Below are 20,709 nucleotides of genomic sequence, written 5' to 3'. Positions count from 1 at the left end.
TTATGCATCAAACAAACCTTTTTAAAAGTTAATATTGAAAAAAGTTTACTCGATACTTTTGAAATATAGCTAAAACTAAATAATTTTTCTTATTAAGTTAAAGTTGACTTCGAAAAAGTGAGCTACAGAAAAATATATAAACAAGACTAAATCATTTTATAAATAAATATATCATGACATTACATATATATTTTGACAAAACTATTAATTTTTTCTTTCGTGCAAAAGTATATGTTTACAAAAGTAATTTCTTAAATGTAAAAGTATATTGACAAAAATATTATTTTTTTTCTAAAAGTACTTATTTTTGGCAAAATATTAAATTCTTTAATGCAAAACTAGTTTGAAAAAAAAATTGAGTTTTTTTCTACAAATTTATGTGTAAATTGCAATAGAAATTTAAATGTGAGTGACACAAAATGATTTCATCAAAAGATAAAACTTCACAAAGGGTAGTTCAGAGAAATCATGTAATTGAAAAATCTTTGGATGGACCAATTTAAGTTAATTGAAACGATAGGGATAATTTTGAAGTCCGTCCGAAAAGTAGGGATGAAAATGAATTTTGTGTGTTTACTGAAAAGTCGTTTTAAGCAACCGAAATCGCGTTTCCATATGGAGAAACCCTAAACCCTGGACTCCCCTGCTTCGTTTTCAAGTTCATGCGATTGTTCAAAAATTGACATAAAAATCTTCACCGCTTTTTGTCAAAGCGTGAGCTATGGCTCGGAGAAATCCGGTTACATCGGCGGCTAAAGAACGGAAGCCGGAAGAAAAGCGGCAAAGCAATGCCGAACGATCGGCTTACTTCGCTCGGAGAGAAGCCGCTAAGGTCTTGCGCAGCATGCTCCAGGGGGACGCTCGGCGCCGAGCCGTCGGCTCGATTAAGTCGCTTGTTTACAGCCCTTCCATCAGGAACAAGAAGGCTACTTTTGCCTTGGTCTGCCAAACTCTCAAGCGTATGTAGCAAGTTAGCAACACTCCTCACTCAACTTAATTGTATAATAAGTGTGGCAACAATTTGGAACAATAATTAGGAAGAACGAAAAATTGTTTGTTATTAGGAGAGTAATTGAATCTACAGAGCAGACAGCAGCAAACTTGTTTTAATATATTGTTAATGACGTACCAGCCTGGAAGAACCTTTGGTTAAATTTCATGTTTGGTTGATATGCTTCACAGTTTTTTAGCTTAATGAGCTGAGACCAAGCTGAGCTTAAATAATTATAGTACATCAATGGTGTTTAAAGTTCATGAGATAAGTTGACAAATAAAGCTTAAACGAGCTTTCAACGGTCGGTCAATCACTCTTAAAAATGTTTGTTGCTTTGGATCTGTAGATCTCTCACTTATTAAGGATGTCATGGACGGTGCAAATGTTCTAAGTGCCAAGTGGAAGGTAATAACTGATAGAACACATTTTGATTTAATTATATAAAAGTAGTTACGTCTGTTTTACTTATAGTATGCTCTTGACCATGTTGTTGATATTGATATTGTCTTAATTTTTTACTTATTGGTGTCCGTTCCTACAGAAGCAGAAAGAATTAATGTATATCATCACATATGACTTACTCTTTGGACAGGTGACTCTTTGCCACTTCCTTTTTCTTTCCTCATGAGGATCTGAGTAGTTTTAGGTGATTCATGTGTCCTTGCTGTTGATTTGTTTATTTTCTGCAATCCCCCATGAGGGTATTTCTCCTGGCATTGGCATTGCTATATTTTCATGTTTCTTCTAAATTGTTGACTTGAATATCTATTTCTAGAAAGGTTCATTTACTGGTGATGCCGAGAAGTATCTCATGCTAAAAAAAGATGCATTACAATCAGCTCTATCACGGATTTTAAGGCGCAAGGGGGTGAAAGATGTAGAAGACTTGGTGGCTCTTGATAAAGTTTCTGGTATATAAACTCCTGGTAGTTTCCTGCATCTGGTGAACATTTTTACTCTTATACCGAATCCGATTTTAAAAATATGACATTATCAAGGATTTCTGAGAATGTAGTTTGAAATTGAAGAATGACCACCATCTTTTTTCAAGGTTTGTTGTATTTGTAGTTTGGTTTGGATTTGGTAGGCATTGTGCATTTCTCACAATAGCAGGCTGTAAAATCTATGCCATAACCAAGCTGGGGCATCTATATACAGAAAATTTTCTCTGTTTCAAACACTTTTTTTTCCATGTGTCGGAGGAAATGCACCAAAGAACCAGTACATCACAGATTTAAGTATTATATAGCTCTTCAGTTTTTTCCCTGAACTTAATCATCTGTCTCTGCAGAATTGCAGAAACCTCGTTATGTTCGTGTGAATACTCTGAAGATAGATACGGAGTTTGCCATACGCGAATTAAGACAACAATATGCCGTATGATCTTTTCTTTAAATCAGTACACTTTACAGTTAAGCTATTTCTCATGTATTACGCTTCTTCATCAAGAGCAGTGCAAAACCTGTGACTTTGTTCGGATGTCAATGAGCAGAAAATTGTCGATTAGGAAAAAAATGTTGTAGAAATGTTTCATATAAAACCAGAAAATGTTGTAGAAATGTTTCATATAAAACCAAAAACGAAGAAGACCTCAGACAAGGAAGGTGAGAGGGTAGAGGTTTGGGGAAGAGTGACACTAGATTGTTGCAAAAGAAGATAGTTGTGATAATGGCTACATAATCTGTACTTTTGGAAAATAAAAACCAAGGGTTACTCTTACTAGATTAATCACATAATTGATGTAACCTTTTGCCTGCAAGATTAATTACATGTTTATCTCATACATGAAGTTGTGTTGCTGTTGCCTCTACCACTCAGGTCCAAAAGGATGACATAGTCCCAGACCTATTGATTCTCCCACCAGGTGCTGATTTACACAATCATCCCCTAGTGATGAATGGAAGTATTTTCTTGCAGGTACCAACTGTCCGGAGGTTAAAGCGTCTTATTAATGCTTTTGTGACTGTTAATTGGAAGAGTAAGTACCACGAATAGGAAGTATAAGTATCTTTTTTGTTTCAGGGAAAGGCAAGCTCTATGGCTGCTGTAGCTCTTGGACCCAAACCTGGATGGGAGGTGTGGTACTAGTAGATCCTCATATATATATATATAGTTTTCTAATTTCACAGTTGTTATTGCCTAACACAAGACCGTTTCTTTGAAGGTCATTGATGCCTGTTCAGCTCCTGGGAACAAAACAGTGCACCTTGCTGCTCTTATGAAGGGCGAGGGAAAAATTTTAGCTTGTGAACTTAACAAGGAAAGGGTTAAGCGCTTGAAAGATAATGTCAAACTGGCTGGAGCCACAAGTATCCATTGCATCATTTGTTGATGTCGACCAGTCCATACTCTAATTTGAATATTTTGCTTGATGTGACGATGCTTATTTCTCCCAATGGGATCCAACTCCTCTTTTCTCTTTGCTGTTGTATTTTCTCTTCAGTGTTCTGCTTTATCCAAAACATGGGAAGCAGTCTACCAATTAATAACTGTTTCTTCTTGACATCTTTAGTTGATTATTGCATCAAAGATGACAAACTTAACTCGGCCTAGATGTAAAAGTTATGCATGAAGATTTCTTAAATCTCGATCCTAGACATCCTTCTTATTCAAAGGTGATTCTGAAGAGTACTTTGGTTGTCTGAATTCTCTCATTCTTGATTTATCTTCTTGATACAAGTTCAAATTCTCATGAATAGCTCCTCCCATTCTGCAGGTTCGTGCTATACTTTTAGATCCATCATGTTCCGGATCAGGGACAGCTTTTGAGAGATTAGATCATTTACTTCCATCACATAATGCAGGTCATTTTTAGTCCTCTGTCTGTGGAAGTGCCACTTTTTGTATGTTACTATTTCATATTAACACCTTCCACATCACTTAATTGATTTGTTTCATTCTCGCACTTAACAGTGCATATCATGTTTTTCACAAGCTGATCCTGAGGACATGTGACCCAGGAAATACTCCTATCCAGTAGCTTGATAGCAAATTCCGTTATGTTGTTATTATCATGAGCTCTTCTACAAAGGTTTTATTCATTCAAAATGTTCTCTTTCTTGGGATTTTTCACCAGGTGGGACTGATCTGGTTGACATAAAGCGACTGCGAAAGCTTGCAAGTTTTCAGAAGAAGGTGCTGGAACACGCGTTATCTTGTAAGCCTAAAATTTGATTACCATCGTGCTGTTCAAATTCAATTTAATTACTCAATATTGCTCCAATAATAATTTGTCTTTGTGATATTCAAAGCTTTACACATGCCAGCCGTAATGGGTTTCTGGATCCTGTCAAGAAACCTCCTAAAAACAGCAATGTTCTTATCCTCTATTTCCACGTTTCATTTTGAGTTGAATGGATTTGTCTCAACAAAAGCATTGACTTCTTATTTCTTGAATTTTGTTATAGTCCCAGCAGTGGAGAGAATCGTTTACAGCACGTGTTCAATTCATCAGATTGAAAATGAAGATCTCGTCAACTCTGTTCTGCCTATAGCTTCATCCTATGGGTTTCAACTGGCAACAACATTTCCGCAGTGGCCTCGCCGTGGCCTCCCAACGTTTGATGGGGGTAAGCTTTTCGTTATCTGGATGTTGGCCGGGTGGGAGGGGAAACTTTTCTTTTTCGGGCATATGACGGTTAAGAGATGCAACGAGGCGAGTTTCTTTTCAATTGTATTATTGACAATCTTTCTCGCATCATATTTTTCTTTGTTTTCAGCTGAACACTTGTTAAGGACGGATTTGACCATAGACAAAGAAGGTTTCTTCATCGCTCTGTTCGTCCGGGAAGGCATTCATCAGCCTGAAGACTGTAGCAAAAATGCAGAAAACCATGCAGGCAGTGTCACTAGGAAAAGCTCCTGTAGGACTAGAAAACCTTTGAACATTTTTATTGCCAAAATGCTTAAAGTTTCGCCTCACCAACAATTCACACTCTGGCGAAAGAGAGCACAGGCACCAGCAACCTAAGGCGTCTAAATTTTCCCAGACTTTTTTACCCAGTTGTATGCAAATTTCTAACTGCAGAATGTGATTTTCAGTATGTAGCAACACACTGTATTACTCGAAAAATAGAAATGAGCAACAGGAAAGCACACGTTCATAATTCATTACGTACCAAATACTGTGATAACTCTTACATGCTACATAGATCATCCAAGAACTGGAAGCAAACAAACCTTGTGCAAACACCAAGGGAAAATCCTAATCCAACTATGTCCTATCTCCACCAATCACAAGAAAACACAACACATTTATTTAAGATTGGTTTAGATTCGGGATGCATAGTAGTAATTGTACCCGACATTCTTCGCTGCGTCAAACCATAAATACCCTCTCCACCAGGATCTCCATAAAACAGTAGCAGTTGGAAAGTTGACACATTTGTCTCAAGCAATCTTCACTTGAATAGTCTTGGGCTTCTTGGGCTCCGGCGGTGGCAGTTTCTCCACCGTAACAGTGAGCACTCCGTCCTGACAAACCGCCGTGATCTTGTCCGTGTTGGCATTCTCCGGCAACGAGAATTTCCTCATGAACTTGCCAATCCTGCGCTCCATTCTCACGTACTTGACTCCCTCCTTCTCCTCCTCCCTCTTGCGCTCACCGCTGATGAGCAACACGTTGTCCTCAACCTGCACCTTGATGTCCCCTGATTTGAGGCCCGGCATGTCGATGACAAAGACGTAGGAGTTGGGGTACTCCTTGACGTCGGCGGGAGTGGCGGCCATGGCCCTGGCGTCGCGGACGTAGGTTCTGGTGGGGGCGCTCATGGATTTGTTGCCCTCGGAGTCATCGGTGTCGATCATGTTGTGGAGGGTGTGCATAAGTGGGGCGTCGAATCCGAGGAATCTGAAGTCCATGCTTGATCTTTCTCCGAATGTGGGATTGTTGTGCGGGAGATTTTGATGCTTATCGCATGAATGCAACGAGAGTGAGATGTGGTTGGTTAGTTCATTTATAGGATGGGTAGAAAGGAGGAGGAGGAAGTTTCTGGAGAGAGCAAATAGAAATTTCTGGGAGTATCAGGTACAATCCGAGTTTTTCTAGAATTTGTAATGTCTGATACGTGGCAAGATGGCAGGGAGATTTGGAATTTCTGTTTTTCTCTTTACTACAGCTTTGATCCGAAAAAGAATATCAGACAACTTAATTGTTTTTTTCACTTTTTATATTTGATGTTGGATATTTTTATATCTATAGGGCATTTATCAAGGGAGATTATTGTAACGAATTTTAATAAATACTACAGATAATTAGGGAAAATATGAATTATCTACGACATTCGTCCATGAATAAACTTATTTTTTATTAATTAAATTAATTAATAATTTTCTAATATACACATTTAAAATTAATTTATTTTATTAATTTTGATTCATGATTGTACTATCTCTCATAGTTTCAGCCAAGTTAATATATATATAATAACAATTTAAGTTATACACATACATCAAGCAGGCTCCTTTAATACTTCAAAAATTATAAAAGAATCAGGGGTTTGAGTTTGGTGATTAAAATATGAATATCTTTCTTCTCTTCTTCTTTGTTTTTTTTTTCAATTTTTGACAAAGAATTTGTTTTTTCAATTTTTGACAAAGAACAGATGATAAGAGTATTGATTTTGACAATTAAAATTATACTGTACCAATTTATTTAATTTTTTTGGTGATACAAATACTATTTGTAATTCTGATTAGAAATTAATTAACGGCCAAAAGAAGACTAATATTAGGTTACTATATATGGTTTACAAAAATAAGAATAATATGAATTCAATGAAAATAATTGTTGACTTATGTTCTTAATTCCTAGCGACAATAAATCACAAGCCTTATCTGTCGCATGTTATCCACTCGCCATACTCCCTTCAATGTTACAATTATTACATGCCACTAATTAGTCTACATATTCATCTAATTCGAATAGTTGACATCATTATCCTCATATTTTTGGATTAATGCACGCATCAGTTTGAATTAAATTCTTTTGTTTCAGTTTTCTACTTCATTTTTTCATATATATATATACATACATTTAACAATTACACAAATAATCATCGCACTATCTACATATTCATCTAATTCGAATAGTTGACATCATTATCCTCATATTTTTGGATTAATGCACGCATCAGTTTGAATTAAATTCTTTTGTTTCAGTTTTCTACTTCATTTTTTCATATATATATATACATACATTTAACAATTACACAAATAATATATACATATATATTAAATAAAAAAGAATAATATGATTTGAATAAAAAATTAAATTCCCATGCGAAATAGATTATATTATACTGATGCACACAACTTTTATATATTAATTACAAGCGAAATGCTTACTTTTCATTGTACATCACCGAGAAAACGAGAAACAACAACATCATCATCATCATCATCGTCATCTTACCAACCACATCACACAACTTCCTTAGCCTCCTCATACAAACGTAAACTCGTCAGTTATATTGCCTTTAATTCCCGATCTTGACCTCAATGGTCTTGGGCTTCTTTGGCTCCGGCGGGGGCAGCTTCTCCACCGTCACAACCACCACGCCGTCGCGGCACGCCGCCGATATAGCCTCCGTGTTTGCATTCTCCGGCAACGCAAACTTCCTCATGAATTTCCCCAGGCGTCGCTCCATCCTCAGATACTTCACTCCCTCCTCCTTCTCCCTCTTCCTTTCCCCACTCACCACCAGAACTTTGTCGTCCTCCAGCTGCACCTTGATATCTCCGCCCGCGATTCCAGGCATGTCCACCATGAAAACGTAGGAGCTGGGGTACTCTTTGACGTCCGCCGGCGTCGCCGCCATGGCTTTGGCGTCGCGGATGTAGGCTTTAGAGGGGTTGTTCTGTGTGGGTTTTTCGTGGTCTTCCGCGAAATCTAGCATGTCTTGGAGCGTGGAGAGGAGGGAATTGTCTAAGCCGAAGTTTCTCAAATCCATCGGTTTTCTTTGGAACACAACTTTGATGAGTTTGCTTAAATACTTTCACTGCAGTTGGAGATGAGAGAGGTTGTACGTATGGGGTCTTTATATAGGGATGGATTGGATGGGGTTAACAGCCTGCTCGTTGTTGCTAGAGCCTTCAAGTTTTTTATTACGTGTCAAGTAGAGAGGAAATTAGAATGATGAGTAATGGGAGATTGCTATATTGTTCGATTCTCTCCAGGAACCATCAGGAAAGTGCTACTCGGTGGAAAAGTTGGGCCAAGAACCGAGTTATTTATTTTTTTATTATTAAAAAAAATTATATTAATATAATTATATTTAATAATATAATATTATTATGTCTAGTCGTGTTTTGAAATCACGACTAAACACAAAAAATTGCCAAAATAGCAATTTCTGCCCAAGTCGTGATTAGAAATTCCGACTTGGCCATTTTTTTTTAATTTAATTAATTTTGTATAATTTAATTATATATAATTAATTTTTAACAACATATTAAAGTCCAAAAAATTATAATGTTAAAATTGCATTAATGTAAAAAATTACAATTAAGGGTACAAATGTGTATTTATTTTGTACAATTGTAAAAAATTACAATGAACTATACAATTACAAATGTAAAAAATATCCACCCGTTCCACAATTCCATCTGTGGCGTTGACGCCGAGGTCTTCTTATTTTCTTGCCCACACTTTGTACTGGCTCATTTTGCGCCTCATTTTCATCACCACCGAACCAACTTGATGTTGTTGTGGAACTTGAATTCACATTGTCATGATATGCACCATACGATGAAAATGTAATTGGTGAAATATTATATCCTTGTGCATATGGTTGATTAATGCCAAGACCAAGGTCAAGAGAATAATCTTATATTTGGTTTGACATATATGGAGTCGATTGAAATCAATCACCTTGAGATGGTTAAGGCATGTAATAATCTTGAGGCGATTGAGGCACATAATAATCTTGAGATGGATATACTGTAGAAGGACCAGCTATATCCACCCCAATATCATGACGTTCAACTGAACCAGTTGACATTTGGCTAGAACTTCTTCTTTGCATGTGGGATGTTGTGGGAGCATCATCAGATGGAGAAGCAATTTGCTGTGGCTGTTGGGTTATAACTTCCTTGATAATATGTAACTCATGTTCAAATCTATCCACCAATTGACTATATCCTTCGATATTTGGTGGTCTAGATCAACATAAAGTTTCAAGGGCATTCACCTCATTTGCCTGAAAAGTGTAGAAAAATAATGAGCCTTGTGTTGTTAAAAAAGAATCTAAAATAAACTATGTAATATTATATAACAACATACCACAACTTGCAATATAGGTGCTTCTCCAGGTTGGTATCCTCTTTCCACACGTCTATCAATAGATGACGATACGAAATTTCTTGTTATGTTGTAGTACCATTCCTAATAACCTCGTTCTGTTTCCCTTCTATTAGAAATGGGTGGCCTATGTACAACCGTGTCATATCGTCTTTGCCATCTAGTGATATAATGTATGTGTTGTAGGTACCAATCTGCGCCCGTGTGATTTTTACGGGAAATCTGATGGAGGCTCATATCTCGGGTTTCCGTGATTCTGGTACATTTTGCCTCATCCCGAATTGGCGAACAACCCGTTCGGGACGATGCATTTCAACTATGGCGTAGAATATCAATGGACATGATGACCTCCACAACTTGGGGTCCAATTCATCGACGTAAGCCATAATGACATCCGAGTCCATGCCATATGACTGCCATATGAACTGTAATAAATAAAAAGATGTAACTTAATATGCATTTAATTCACGGTATAAATGTACTTATAATATAAAAAATAAGTTACCTGATCCAGTTTTTCTCTTATGACCCGGACAATTCCCCGTACTGTTCGGGTGAAAGTGTGCTGACAATTCCAAGTAGCACCATATGGTGTTGCTGGGAGCCAGCGATTGTTGTCCATTTGGACTTGGCCCATAAATAATCGCTGGGTACCAAGTCCAGGGCAAAGTGGAGTAATCCGTGACCATGCCCAAATCTGCACGAACAATACAAATATGTGTTATTAAATAATATTAATAGCAAAAAGATTGTGTAAAAGTTATTAAGTAAATTTTACCTGTAGCAATTGTAGTGCGCCACCAATTGCCGCTTTGCCTTTTGTGCTTGCATTGCATAATTCGCGATATAAAAATATCAGCACAGCACTCCCCCAACTATAATTCCTCGTTGTTTTCATATCTTCTAATTTTGAGAGATATAGTAATGATACATAGTTACCTGAGGAATCTGGGCACATCAATCCCCCCAATAGAAGTAATGCAACAGCACGGGCATACTGGACGACAAAGTCATGGGGAGTGTTATAAGTGATATCGACAAGAAAAAATGGACAGCATCTCATGACGGTAGATGGCGATGCGGAATTCTGACGACAAATATGCCGGAATGCATAAATGGAGTATTGAAAGGCGCTCGCCGCCTACCATTGACAACAATTGCTGAGATGACGTTTCAACGAAGTGTCCATTATTTCCGCGAGAGGTTAGCGAGAAGTTCTGTAATGTTGGCCAACAACCAACTGTGGACGGATTTTGCACATAAGATGTTCACACGTTGGCATCAAAATTCTGTTAAGCATACCGTCACCAAATACTATCAGTTCCAATAGTCCGCCTCGGTTGTTACAAAACGTCACAGTGGATATGGAGTCAACACCCATGTTGTCAAAATTGCGAACCGAGAATGTTCTTGCGACAAGTGGACTAAATTTGGTATTCCTTGCAGTTACGCTCAAACGGTATGTGCTGCATATATGATTAATGCTGCATCAATGGTGAAGGATTATTACGATATAATGCCTTACAAGAATACATATTCTAAGTCATTTGAACCTGTGCATTCTAAAGATTATTGTGATGTACTGGGATTTGAGTTGGTCCACAATCCTACTATTCGCATATCTTCACGCCCTGGTTGAAATCAAACAATACGTATTCACAACGAGATGGATTGGGCGCAAACGCGTGCACGACAACAAGCCCAACGAATTTTTCAACACAATTAGATGTGCCAGTACTGGGTTGCCAGGAATAACTGTATACTTCTTGTATTTTTTACAATTGTGCAAAAATATTAGCTATTATATTTGTACACTTAATTGTAAATTTTTAAATTAATCCAATGTTAATTTTATAATTTTTTGGATTTTAATATGTTGTTAAAAATTAATTATATATAATTAAATTATACAAATTTATTTAAATATATAATATATATACCTATATATAAATTACAATACATATATAATGTATATATACATATGTACATATATATAAGTTATAATATATATATGTTATATAAATATACACATATAAATTATATATACACATATATAAATTACAATATATGTATATATATATATGTATACTAAAAAGGCTGACCACACGGTCAGCCTTTTTAGTGATGACAAGGCTGGTGCAACAACCTTTGATTAAAGGGTTGGATAGGCCATCCTGAAGAAAGAACTTATAGTGCTTGTCCGATTCGTTTTTTGTTACTCCTGTTGCAGTTGATGGTTTTGTGTATCCTGGTAAGCGAACTGTCGGTTCGGTGGTGATGAAAATGAGGCGCAAAATGAGCGAGTGCAAAATTGTAATTTTTTACAATGTACAAAATAAATACGCTATTACATTTGTACCCTTAATTGAAATTTTTTAAATTAATGCAATGTTAATTTTATAATTTTTTAGATTTTAATATGTTGTTAAAAATTAATTATATATAATTAAATTATACAAAATTATTTAAACCAAAAGAAAAAAAAACGAAAAATGCCAAATCGAGATCCAGAATCACGACTTGGTGTCGTGATTACTTGGCCATTTTTTAATTTTTTGGGGATAATTTATTGATTAAATCACGATTCGTCATGTTTTTATTAATATATTGAATATAATTATATTGATATATATATTTTTTAATAATAAAAAATTAAATAACTCGCCAAGAACCTATTTCAGGTGTTGTCTATGTTTGGATTTAATTTTAGTCCATTTTTTAGATGAGATAAAAACACACTTGTCTAAGTGTGTTTTTGTTTTTGTTGGTTTTTTAGCTAAAAAATACATCAGCATTTTTTCTGCTGAGGCAGATGTGTTTGACCTATTTTTCTCTCCTCTCTTTTTTTTTTAATGAGTAGTCAAGCCCTCCCATCCATCTCATTGATTGCCTAGCCGCCACCACCAGAGTTAACAACATCGTGTTTGGCATGTGCGATGCGTCCGCTCCGTCGTCACTTGCTGTTAATGGAGGTTGTCGCTATGGGTTGGGGACAATGATGGAAGCTTCATTGCCGCTGTCCTGCCGATGAGGCGGCATTCTTGCATATATGTTGATCCCCACTTGCAAGTTACATCCGTGAGCCCAAGAGAATGCTGCGTGCAGGCGCATGTAAAGGCTCGTATCTCCATCCGCACCTGTCGTGTTTGTATTATATATATTATATATATATAATATATAATATATGTTAAATCTAATCAATAAATTATATATAAAAAATCTGATCCGGGTCGAATAATGCGATCTCGAGATTCGATCTCCCTTCAGAATGCCAATTCGTCCAAGACCAGATTCGATCTCCCTTCAGAATGCCAATTCGTCCAAGACCAGATTTTGGGTCCCCTGAGAATTAAAACACGAACCGTGAGCTCGTCGGGCACGTCCCCGACAATGACCTCCGACGCTCAAGTTAGGTTGATCGAGAGAAATAGGTGCGATCTAGAAATTCGGTCTCAATTAATACGTCGCTCAAGTTAGGTTGATCGAGAGAAATAGGTGCGATCTAGAAATTCGGTCTCAATTAATACGTATCAGTTCCCTCATTTATGGTGCGTCGGGGTCTATTTATAGAACACAGTTGTACGTCAAGTACTAGGCCACGTGGCCTCATCTCGTCGGTGCGCGTTCTGATCGAACGGTGGTCATTATCCGGGTCTTCGGTCGGTGTACGCGATCCGGGTCGGGTCAACTGCGACCCGTCTGCTACAACGTACGCGGATCCTGATCGCAAAATGACTATAATGCCCTTAATGAGGGGCGTTTTGGTCCTTTTGTAGGTGCGATATTTGGATACTCATCATTACTCCCTCACTTTCTCAAAGTGCGCGCTCGTGCCTTTGAGGAAGTCGAACCGTCGCTGCGGACACGTGTCCCCGTCTCATCGGTTTGTTCTGTGGCTCGTATCCCGAGGGTATTTTGTCTATAAATACTCCCCGCATTCAAAACGTTTCGCCTGCCCCACATACTGACTTTCTGCGACCGCTCTTTACAGCTTGAAGTTCGAATTCGATCTGCAGCTTCCAAAGCCATCCTATTCTAAGGTACGATGTCTTCCAGCTCTAACTCGAACTCTAAGTCGCATCCTGGTTCGGGATCTGCTGCCATTCCCTCTGTGTCTGCGTCTGAGTCCGTGTCTAGGTCCGAGTCTGGTTCTGCCTCTAAGTCTGTGTCAGGGTCTGCTCATGTGTCCTTCTCCACCTCTCCGAAAAGAAACAAGCAATTTCCTATTTCCAAGCTTCATGATAAGCAAGCTGGCCCATCGGTTCTCGCTAGGTTCCAGGATAGGCTCGCCAAAAACCTTTGGGAAGCCCTGGTTAGTAAGGTAACGACCTCGGTTCTTAGGATCAGAGAGAAGTACCATATTCCGTCCGATTACGACATCATCATCCCTGCCACCTTCGATCGCATTGCACCGTCCCCCCGAGGGTTTTAGTGCTTTTTCTATTAAACACCTTGACGCCGGACTCCGGTTTCCCTTGGCTCCTCCTGTGGCCGCGATTTTGAATAAGCTGGGGTTATGTCCTATGCAACTTTCCCCTAATTCTATTACCCCTTTTTGTTGTAATAATGCAATTCTTAGGTTTTGAACCCAGTTTTGACAATTTTTGGAGTCTGTATACTTTCACCACCTCTAAACGGTCTGGGAGTAGAGGTTTCTTCTACCTTTCGGCCAAGCCCGAGTGTGGGTATCTGAGCGCCCTGAAGTCGAATGTAGGGGTCTGGTTAGATCGCTATATTTTTATTCGACCTCCTAGAGGTGTCTGGCCCTTTAAAAACGAGTGGACCAAGTATAAACCTCTTCCGAAAACTAGTGGAGGGGGGTTAGAAGGTGACCAAATAAGGAGTCTAATGTCCTATAAGTATGACCCCAATAAGCTTCTCTCTGAGAAAGTTTTACAACTTTCTGGGCTTTCTCCTACATCCTTCCACATTGAAGAGTCCTTAGGTGATTTTCTCTTCTCTCGCTGTTCTGATCGTCCTGTTTTACCGCGCTTACGTGTCTGTTTGTCTTGCAGATAGCATCATCATGAGTTCGCACAATGCCCTACGGATGCAAGCGGCTGCGAACAAAGTGGACAAGGCGAAGGCCAAGGGGAAACAGGTCGCCTCTACCTCTGCTAAGGATCAAACTGCTAAGGGTCCTGTTCCCCCTAAGGATCTTCCTCCAGCGCCCATTCCGTCACAAGTCCGTGTGTCGCCAGGTCCTACTGACCGCCAGCCTATCCTCGTCGACAGCGAAGGGACCCCCTCTCTGCCTCTTCTCGAATATAACTCCAGCGACCTGGAGTTGAACTTGGATACTATCAGCGGCGATCAAGGGGTGGAGTCTGAGAAGCCGGAGAGGGCTGGTTGGGAGAAGCCGAAAAAAAGGAAACGGTCTTCGCTGAAACATGGGCATGAGGAAGATTCGAAGGGGAAGGAGTCGGCGGGTCCTTCTGATCCTCCAAAATCTCCGTCCCCACGGCCTAAGAGTCTGAGCAGGATGGCTCGGGAAGCTGCGGACAAGTCCAGCCAAGAAGATGAGCGGGACAGGTTTCTGAAGCTGGAGCAGCTTGCTTTGCATTGGGAAGAGGCCCGGGGGTTTGCAGCGGGCTCTGAGTCGCAGCCTGACGCCTCCCGGGCGAAGCCTTCGAGGTGGGATGGCTCCACTAGCACGGTGCTTTTTGCTGAGGCCGAGGGGGAGCCTTTTGACGTGTACAATTCACTGACCTCACTTCGCGATCAAGGCTCCCTGGTAATGACCAATCCTATTCGGGTCGAGCAATTCGGAGCCCACGCTATGCTACAGGTAAATTTCTATCCCCAGGCTGCCCCTATCTGCCCGAACTCATATAACAATGGTCTTGCAGGGTCTAACATTTCTCCGGAGCTTGTCGTTGAAATGCACGTCTTATCGCAAGAACTACATCAAGTCCGATAAGAAGGTGCAAGAGCTTCAAGCCCGGGTGGTGGATCTGGACAACCAGGCGCTGAAGCATGCGGATGAATTGTTGTCCTATGCTGAGCAGATTAAACGCTTATCGGGCGAGCTCGACGTCGCCAGGAGAGAGAGAGAGATCGCCATATCTGAAAGGGAAGTTGCCCTGGCTGAAGGCAGGAAAGAGGGGTTCGATGCTGGCCGGGAGGCTGGACTGGCAGAAGGCCATGCACGAGGTTTTGAAGAAGGCCAGTCCGGTCGCATCTCTCTGGAGGAACACCAAAAACTCCTGGCTGATTCTCGAATGGCTGCTGTCCGTGATTTTCTGAAGACGGACACTTTTACGACTGCCTTGGAACTTAAATCTACTGACTCGTTTGCCAAAGGTTATAAGACCTGCGAGTACCAGATCGAAAAACTCGGCGGGTTCCAAGAGTCTTTTGATTGCAGCCGATTGGATATCACTCTTGATGGCGATCTTCAACCCTATCCTCCGGACCCCGAACTGAAAGACGACGAATTCATGGTCTTACGCGCAGAAATGGAAGCCGAGGCTGAGGACCAAGATGATGGAGAAGCTGCTTAAACTCCTCCCCTCTTTTTGACAGAATTTTTTGGTCTTTTTGTATGACCCCTTCTTCCCCTTGACTAACTTGTACATTTTTAGGGAAACTGATCCGTGGGGCATAGTGAATCTGTAAATGTCCATTCATTAATGAAACTGCTCTTTCGATTTGATGTGCCTCTCTCTGTATGATCGTTTCTGATTTCGATCGTCTGATCACTGTAACCGAATTTTACCTTTGCATGCAATATTTTGCCTTTGCATACAAGGCGTTTTTGACCTCCAAAATGTCGCGTCCCTTTTTGAGTGTGTCTTTTTCAGATCACATGTTATTTGGATGCGTCTTTTTGGTCTTTCTCGGTTCGCGTTTTGTCTGAATGCGTCTTTTTCAGTTCGCATTTTGGTCGCGTCTTTTTCAGTTCGCGTTTTGTTTGAATGCGTCTTTTTCAGTTCGCATTTTTGACGCGTCTTTTTCAGTTCGCGTTTTGTTTGAATGCGTCTTTTTCAGTTTGCATTTTGGACGCGTCTTTTTCAGTTCGCGTTTTGTTTGAATGCGTCTTTTTCAGTTCGCATGTTGGACGCGTCTTTTTCAGTTCGCTTTTTGTTTCGGCAGATTGGCATAGTTGCGATTAGAGAAAAGATGAGCACGAAAGGGCATAAAAAAGGTGCACATAGTTTTATAAGCCAAGTTAAATGAATTTACAGTGGGTACAGATGTTTAACAATAACAACGTTCAATCATGGACACAATCCTCCTAACCTTTAATTATACAATCTGGTAATCTGCTAGAAGTTTTGATTGACGGCTTTCCACAGGCTCGTTGCTCTATCCGTCGGTTGATGGCATTTCGCAGGCTCCTCGGTGTGCGATCCCTCAGCGGTTGGTGGCCTTTCACCGGCTCCTTACTCTATTCGTCGGTTGATGGCCTTTCGCAGGCTCCTTGGTGTGCGATCCCTCAGCAGTTGATGGCCTTTCACAGGCTCCTTGCTCTATTCGTCGGTTGATGGCCTTTCGCAGGCTCCTTGGTGTGCGATCCCTCAGCAGTTGATGGCCTTTCGCAGGCTCCTTGGTGTGCGATCCCGCTGCAGTTCGAGTTTTCAGGTTTAAGCGTAGAACCTTTTTAAGTTCTGGATGTTCCACGATCGTGGCAAATTCCGCCCTTGCATGTCCTGCAGCCTATACGTCCCTTTCTTTTTGATCTCCACTACTTTGAACGGCCCCTCCCACGGGGGTTCTAGTTTGCCTACGTGCTTTGAGACTTCGACCTTTTTGAGCACGAGATCCCCCACCTAGAGCTGTCGCGGTCGAACTCTTCGACCCTGGCTTCTCATCATCAATCCCTTGTGGTGCAGAATCCTTGCGTACGCCGCGTCTCTCTTTTCCTCGATCAAAGTGAGATCAAAGCTTCGCTCCTGTTGGTTAGCCTCGGAATCGTACATCGCCACCCTCTGGGACTCTTCACCGATCTCTGCTGGGATGATAGCTTCCGTTCCATATACTAAGCAGAATGGCGTCTCCCCTGTTGCGGTTCGAGGTGTTGTTCTATAAGCCCATAGGACCCCTGGTAGTTCGTCAACCCATGATCCTTTATTGTCTAGCCGTGTTTTCAAATGATGGAGGATCGTTCGGTTGGTCACCTCTGTTTGTCCATTGGCTTGCGGGTTCGCAACTGCTGTGAAGTGTTGTGCGATCTTAAGCACCTTGCACCATCCCGTGATTTTTTTTTCCCTGAAATTGCGTACCATTGTCAGAAATTAGTATGCGAGGTAGACCAAACCTGCAGATGATGTTTTTCCAAATGAAGTTGATGACTTCATTCTCGGATATCCTCGCGACCGCTTCTGCTTCGACCCATTTGGTGAAGTACTCCACCGCCACAATGATGAATTTTTTCTGGGCCGGTGCTGGGGGAAAAGGTCCAACAATGTCGATCCCCCATTGGTCGAATGGGCAGGCTATTTTGATTGGTTTCACCGGGGTCGCAGGTTGGTGTATCAGGGATGCGTATTTTTGGCAGCTTTCACATTTCTTCACTAGCTCTTTGGAATCCTTTGCCATCGTAGGCCAATAGAATCCTTGACGTATTATCTTCTGCGCCAACGACCTCGCTCCAGAGTGGTTACCGCAGCTCCCTTCATGAATCTCTCGCATGACATGAATCTCTCCTCGTCTAAGCACTTCAGGAGGGGTCCATCAACTGTTCGTTTATAGAGCTGTCCTGATAACATGGTGAATGGGGTGGCTCGGAATTTGACTCTCTTAGCGGCAATGGGATCAACGGGCAGGGTGCCGTCTTCAAGATATTTGGCAATCTCGTCCTTCCATGATTCGGGTTCTGCGACCGTCTGAACCTCTGCCCCGCCTGCGATGCTCGGTTGCGCTCGAACCAGAGCAGCAATCTTGCGATCTCCAATTCCATCCATGGTGGCCCCAAATTTGGATAAGGCATCCGCCTTGTCGTTTTCTGCTCTAGGAACCTGCAAAACCGAACATCTGTCAAATTTTCTCATCCACTGCTGAGCGATCTCTTTGTAAGATGTCATGGTTTTCTCCCTCGTCTCATATGTTCCTTCGATCTGCAGCGCGATTAGCTGAGAGTCCGTGAACACCTCCAAATCTTTGGCACCCGCCTGGAAGGCAAGCTCTAGTCCCAGTATGAGCGCTTCGTACTCAGCTTCATTGTTGGTGACGGGGAAAGCCAGACGAACAGCTGCCTCGATCTCGACTCCCTTCGGTCCCTGTATCCATACTCCTGCCCCTCCACTGTTGGCGTTCGAGGCTCCATCTACGTGCAGCATCCATTTGGAGGTTCGCTCCTCGACGACTATGGGTAAATTGGGATCACTTGCTAGTTCTATCACAAAGTCTGCTAGTATTTGCGCTTTTTGGGCCGTCCTAGGTCGATACTCTATGTCATATTGCCCCAACTCTACCGTCCACTTGATCAGTCGACCTGACGCTTCGGGTCGCGACATTACGTGCTTCAGGGGGTAATTCGTTAGCATGATCACCCTGTGCGATTGGAAGTATGGTCGTAGCTTTCGAGCGGTGACCACCAGCGCGAGCGCTAACTTCTCCATCTCCGTGTATCTTAACTCGGCTCCTTGGAGCATTTTACTCACGTAATAGATGGGATTCTGTTGGCCTCCCTCTTCTCTTACTAGCACCGAACTGACCGCATGCTCCGATACGCCCAGGTAAAGGAACAGTTCTTCACCCTCTTTCGGGTTTGCCAATAGGGGAGGGGTTGTCAGGTACTCCTTCAGCTCTTGCAACGCCTTCTCACACTCCTCATTCCATTCGAAGTTTTTGGGCTTCCTCAAAACCCTGAAAAAGGGGAGACTTTTGTCTGCTGATCGCGAAATAAACCTGCCGAGGGAGGTGATTTTCCCTGTCAACTTCTGAACCTCTTTTATCGTGGTCGGAGATCGCAGATTCATGATGGCTTGAATTTTTTCCGGGTTAGCTTCGATCCCCCGTTCGCTGACCATATATCCTAAAAACTTACCTCCTCCTACTCCGAATGTGCATTTGTCTGGATTGAGTTTCATCCCGTATGATCTCATGATAGCGAATGCCTGGGCGAGATCCGCGAGGTGATCCTGCGACCTCTTGCTCTTTACGAGCATGTCATCCACGTACACTTCCATCGTTTTCCCGAGCAGGTCCCCGAACATCTTATTAACCAGGGCGCTGGTATGTGGCTCCTGCATTTTTTAAACCGAAAGGCATCATGTTATAACAAAAGATTCCTTTCTCCGTGATGAAGGAAGTCTTATCTCTATCCTCCTCTGCCATGTGGATCTGGTGATACCCCTGGTACGCATCCATCATCGAGAACATCTCGTAACCTGCTGTAGAATCCACCATGACGTCGATCCGAGGCAACGGGTAGGGATCTTTCGGGCACGCCTTGTTCAGATCTGTAAAGTCCACACACATTCGTCATTTCCCGGAGGATTTGGGGACAAGCACTACGTTAGATAGCCAATCAGTATACTGAATCTCTGCTACATACCCGGCATTGAGCAACTTGTCCACTTCCTTTCGGATGATTTCGTTTTTGTCGCTCCCGAATGATCTCTTCTTTTGCCGCACGGGTCGCATTGCTGGATCTACGTTTAGTCTGTGCACGATCACTTCCGGGTCGATCCCCGTGAAATCAGACGACCCCATGCGAACACGTCCATGTTCTCCTTAAGAAACTCAATCATCGCCATCTCCTTCTCCTTCATGCTCACACCTATCCTGGTGGTTTTGTCCGGCTCCTCGGGGGTGAGCCGCACGACTTTGTATTCCTCGCTGGGCTTTAGATGTTCAGGCTCATAGGGTCGTGGCTCCGCGTCCTCCTTGACCTTTCTCTTCTTCGCTTCGGGTTCCCCCTTCAATGATAAATTGTAACATTTCCGGGCCTCTTTTTGGTCGCATGCTACCTCTCCAACCCCGCGGTCCGTTGGGAACTTCACTTTCATATGGTAGGTGGAGATGACCGCCCTGAACGAATTCAATCCTGGCCTGCCCAATATCACATTGTACCCAAACGGTGTGTCCACTACCAAGAATTTTACCATTGTGGTCCTCCGCTTGGGTTCGTCCCCTATTGACACTGTGTCACGGGCTGCCCATTCACTAGGCCCCGTGACGCGCACTTCGGCCACTCAACCGTTCTACATGGCCGACCACTCAACCTTCATCGACAGACGCTGGACAACCAACTAGTCTTAGAGTCCTAGGTGTAGGCCTTTTATTGCTTTGTTACTGCTTTGTTATTTGCTTTCTGTTGTTTAGATTCCTCAAGGGGACGTTACGCCTCTTGAGTTGCAAATTTCAGCTTTTCTAGTGTCTAGTGCAGACGATAGGATTTATTTTTTTAAGCCTATTATAGGGGGGAATGAGTTCAAGAAGCTTGGTTTAGTGACGTGTTGGAGTCCCC

At 41.7% G+C, this 20,709-nt stretch overlaps 4 protein-coding genes across 5 annotated transcripts; 1 reads left to right on the top strand and 3 right to left on the bottom strand.

Annotated features, from left to right (window-relative positions):
- On the top strand, positions 558 to 5,104 carry LOC105164639 (probable 28S rRNA (cytosine-C(5))-methyltransferase). Of its 2 annotated transcripts, none has more exons than XM_011083334.2 (13): positions 558 to 959; positions 1,341 to 1,399; positions 1,536 to 1,586; positions 1,770 to 1,905; positions 2,286 to 2,371; positions 2,813 to 2,911; positions 3,017 to 3,070; positions 3,159 to 3,303; positions 3,548 to 3,609; positions 3,711 to 3,798; positions 4,071 to 4,151; positions 4,402 to 4,563; positions 4,714 to 5,104. In XM_011083334.2, exons 1-13 carry the CDS (start codon positions 722 to 724, stop codon positions 4,962 to 4,964), a joined length of 1,512 nt encoding a protein of 503 aa, XP_011081636.1. In that variant the 5' UTR covers positions 558 to 721; the 3' UTR covers positions 4,965 to 5,104. The 2 variants fall into 2 exon arrangements, with proteins under 2 accessions (XP_011081636.1, XP_020550486.1); XM_020694827.1 differs by having other exon boundaries at positions 845 to 970.
- LOC105164640 (17.3 kDa class II heat shock protein-like) lies at positions 5,075 to 5,976 on the bottom strand. Its single transcript, XM_011083336.2, has one exon. The coding sequence runs from the start codon at positions 5,852 to 5,854 to the stop codon at positions 5,384 to 5,386; it is 471 nt and encodes a 156-aa protein (XP_011081638.1). The 5' UTR covers positions 5,855 to 5,976; the 3' UTR covers positions 5,075 to 5,383.
- LOC105164638 (18.8 kDa class II heat shock protein) lies at positions 7,257 to 8,024 on the bottom strand. The gene has a single exon (XM_011083333.2). The coding sequence runs from the start codon at positions 7,942 to 7,944 to the stop codon at positions 7,471 to 7,473; it is 474 nt and encodes a 157-aa protein (XP_011081635.1). The 5' UTR covers positions 7,945 to 8,024; the 3' UTR covers positions 7,257 to 7,470.
- LOC105165042 lies at positions 17,861 to 19,883 on the bottom strand. Its single transcript, XM_011083919.1, has 3 exons — positions 19,795 to 19,883; positions 19,591 to 19,699; positions 17,861 to 19,483 (listed from the first exon to the last, which is right to left on the bottom strand). Exons 1-3 carry the CDS (start codon positions 19,881 to 19,883, stop codon positions 17,861 to 17,863), a joined length of 1,821 nt encoding a protein of 606 aa, XP_011082221.1.

This window comes from Sesamum indicum, linkage group LG6, assembly GCF_000512975.1.
Source record: "Sesamum indicum cultivar Zhongzhi No. 13 linkage group LG6, S_indicum_v1.0, whole genome shotgun sequence".
NCBI classification, from domain to species: domain Eukaryota; kingdom Viridiplantae; phylum Streptophyta; class Magnoliopsida; order Lamiales; family Pedaliaceae; genus Sesamum; species Sesamum indicum.
This window is presented reverse-complemented; position numbering and strand designations above follow the sequence as displayed.

What these genes read in the sequence shown, in the direction of transcription:
- LOC105164639 (XM_011083334.2), top strand. Translation starts at nt 722, where the DNA reads ATGGCTCGGAGAAATCCGGTTACATCGGCGGCTAAAGAACGGAAGCCG. An exon ending in CAAACTGGCTGGAGCCACAA is followed by an intron (nt 3,304 to 3,547) that starts GTATCCATTGCA and finishes AACTCGGCCTAG; the next exon opens with ATGTAAAAGTTATGCATGAA. An exon ending in GACATCCTTCTTATTCAAAG is followed by an intron (nt 3,610 to 3,710) that starts GTGATTCTGAAG and finishes CCCATTCTGCAG; the next exon opens with GTTCGTGCTATACTTTTAGA.
- LOC105164640 (XM_011083336.2), bottom strand. Translation starts at nt 5,854, where the DNA reads ATGGACTTCAGATTCCTCGGATTCGACGCCCCACTTATGCACACCCTC.
- LOC105164638 (XM_011083333.2), bottom strand. Translation starts at nt 7,944, where the DNA reads ATGGATTTGAGAAACTTCGGCTTAGACAATTCCCTCCTCTCCACGCTC.
- LOC105165042 (XM_011083919.1), bottom strand. Translation starts at nt 19,883, where the DNA reads ATGCGACCCGTGCGGCAAAAGAAGAGATCATTCGGGAGCGACAAAAAC. An exon ending in GACAAGTTGCTCAATGCCGG is followed by an intron (nt 19,700 to 19,794) that starts GTATGTAGCAGA and finishes TGGACTTTACAG; the next exon opens with ATCTGAACAAGGCGTGCCCG. An exon ending in ATGATGGATGCGTACCAGGG is followed by an intron (nt 19,484 to 19,590) that starts GTATCACCAGAT and finishes TAAAAAATGCAG; the next exon opens with GAGCCACATACCAGCGCCCT.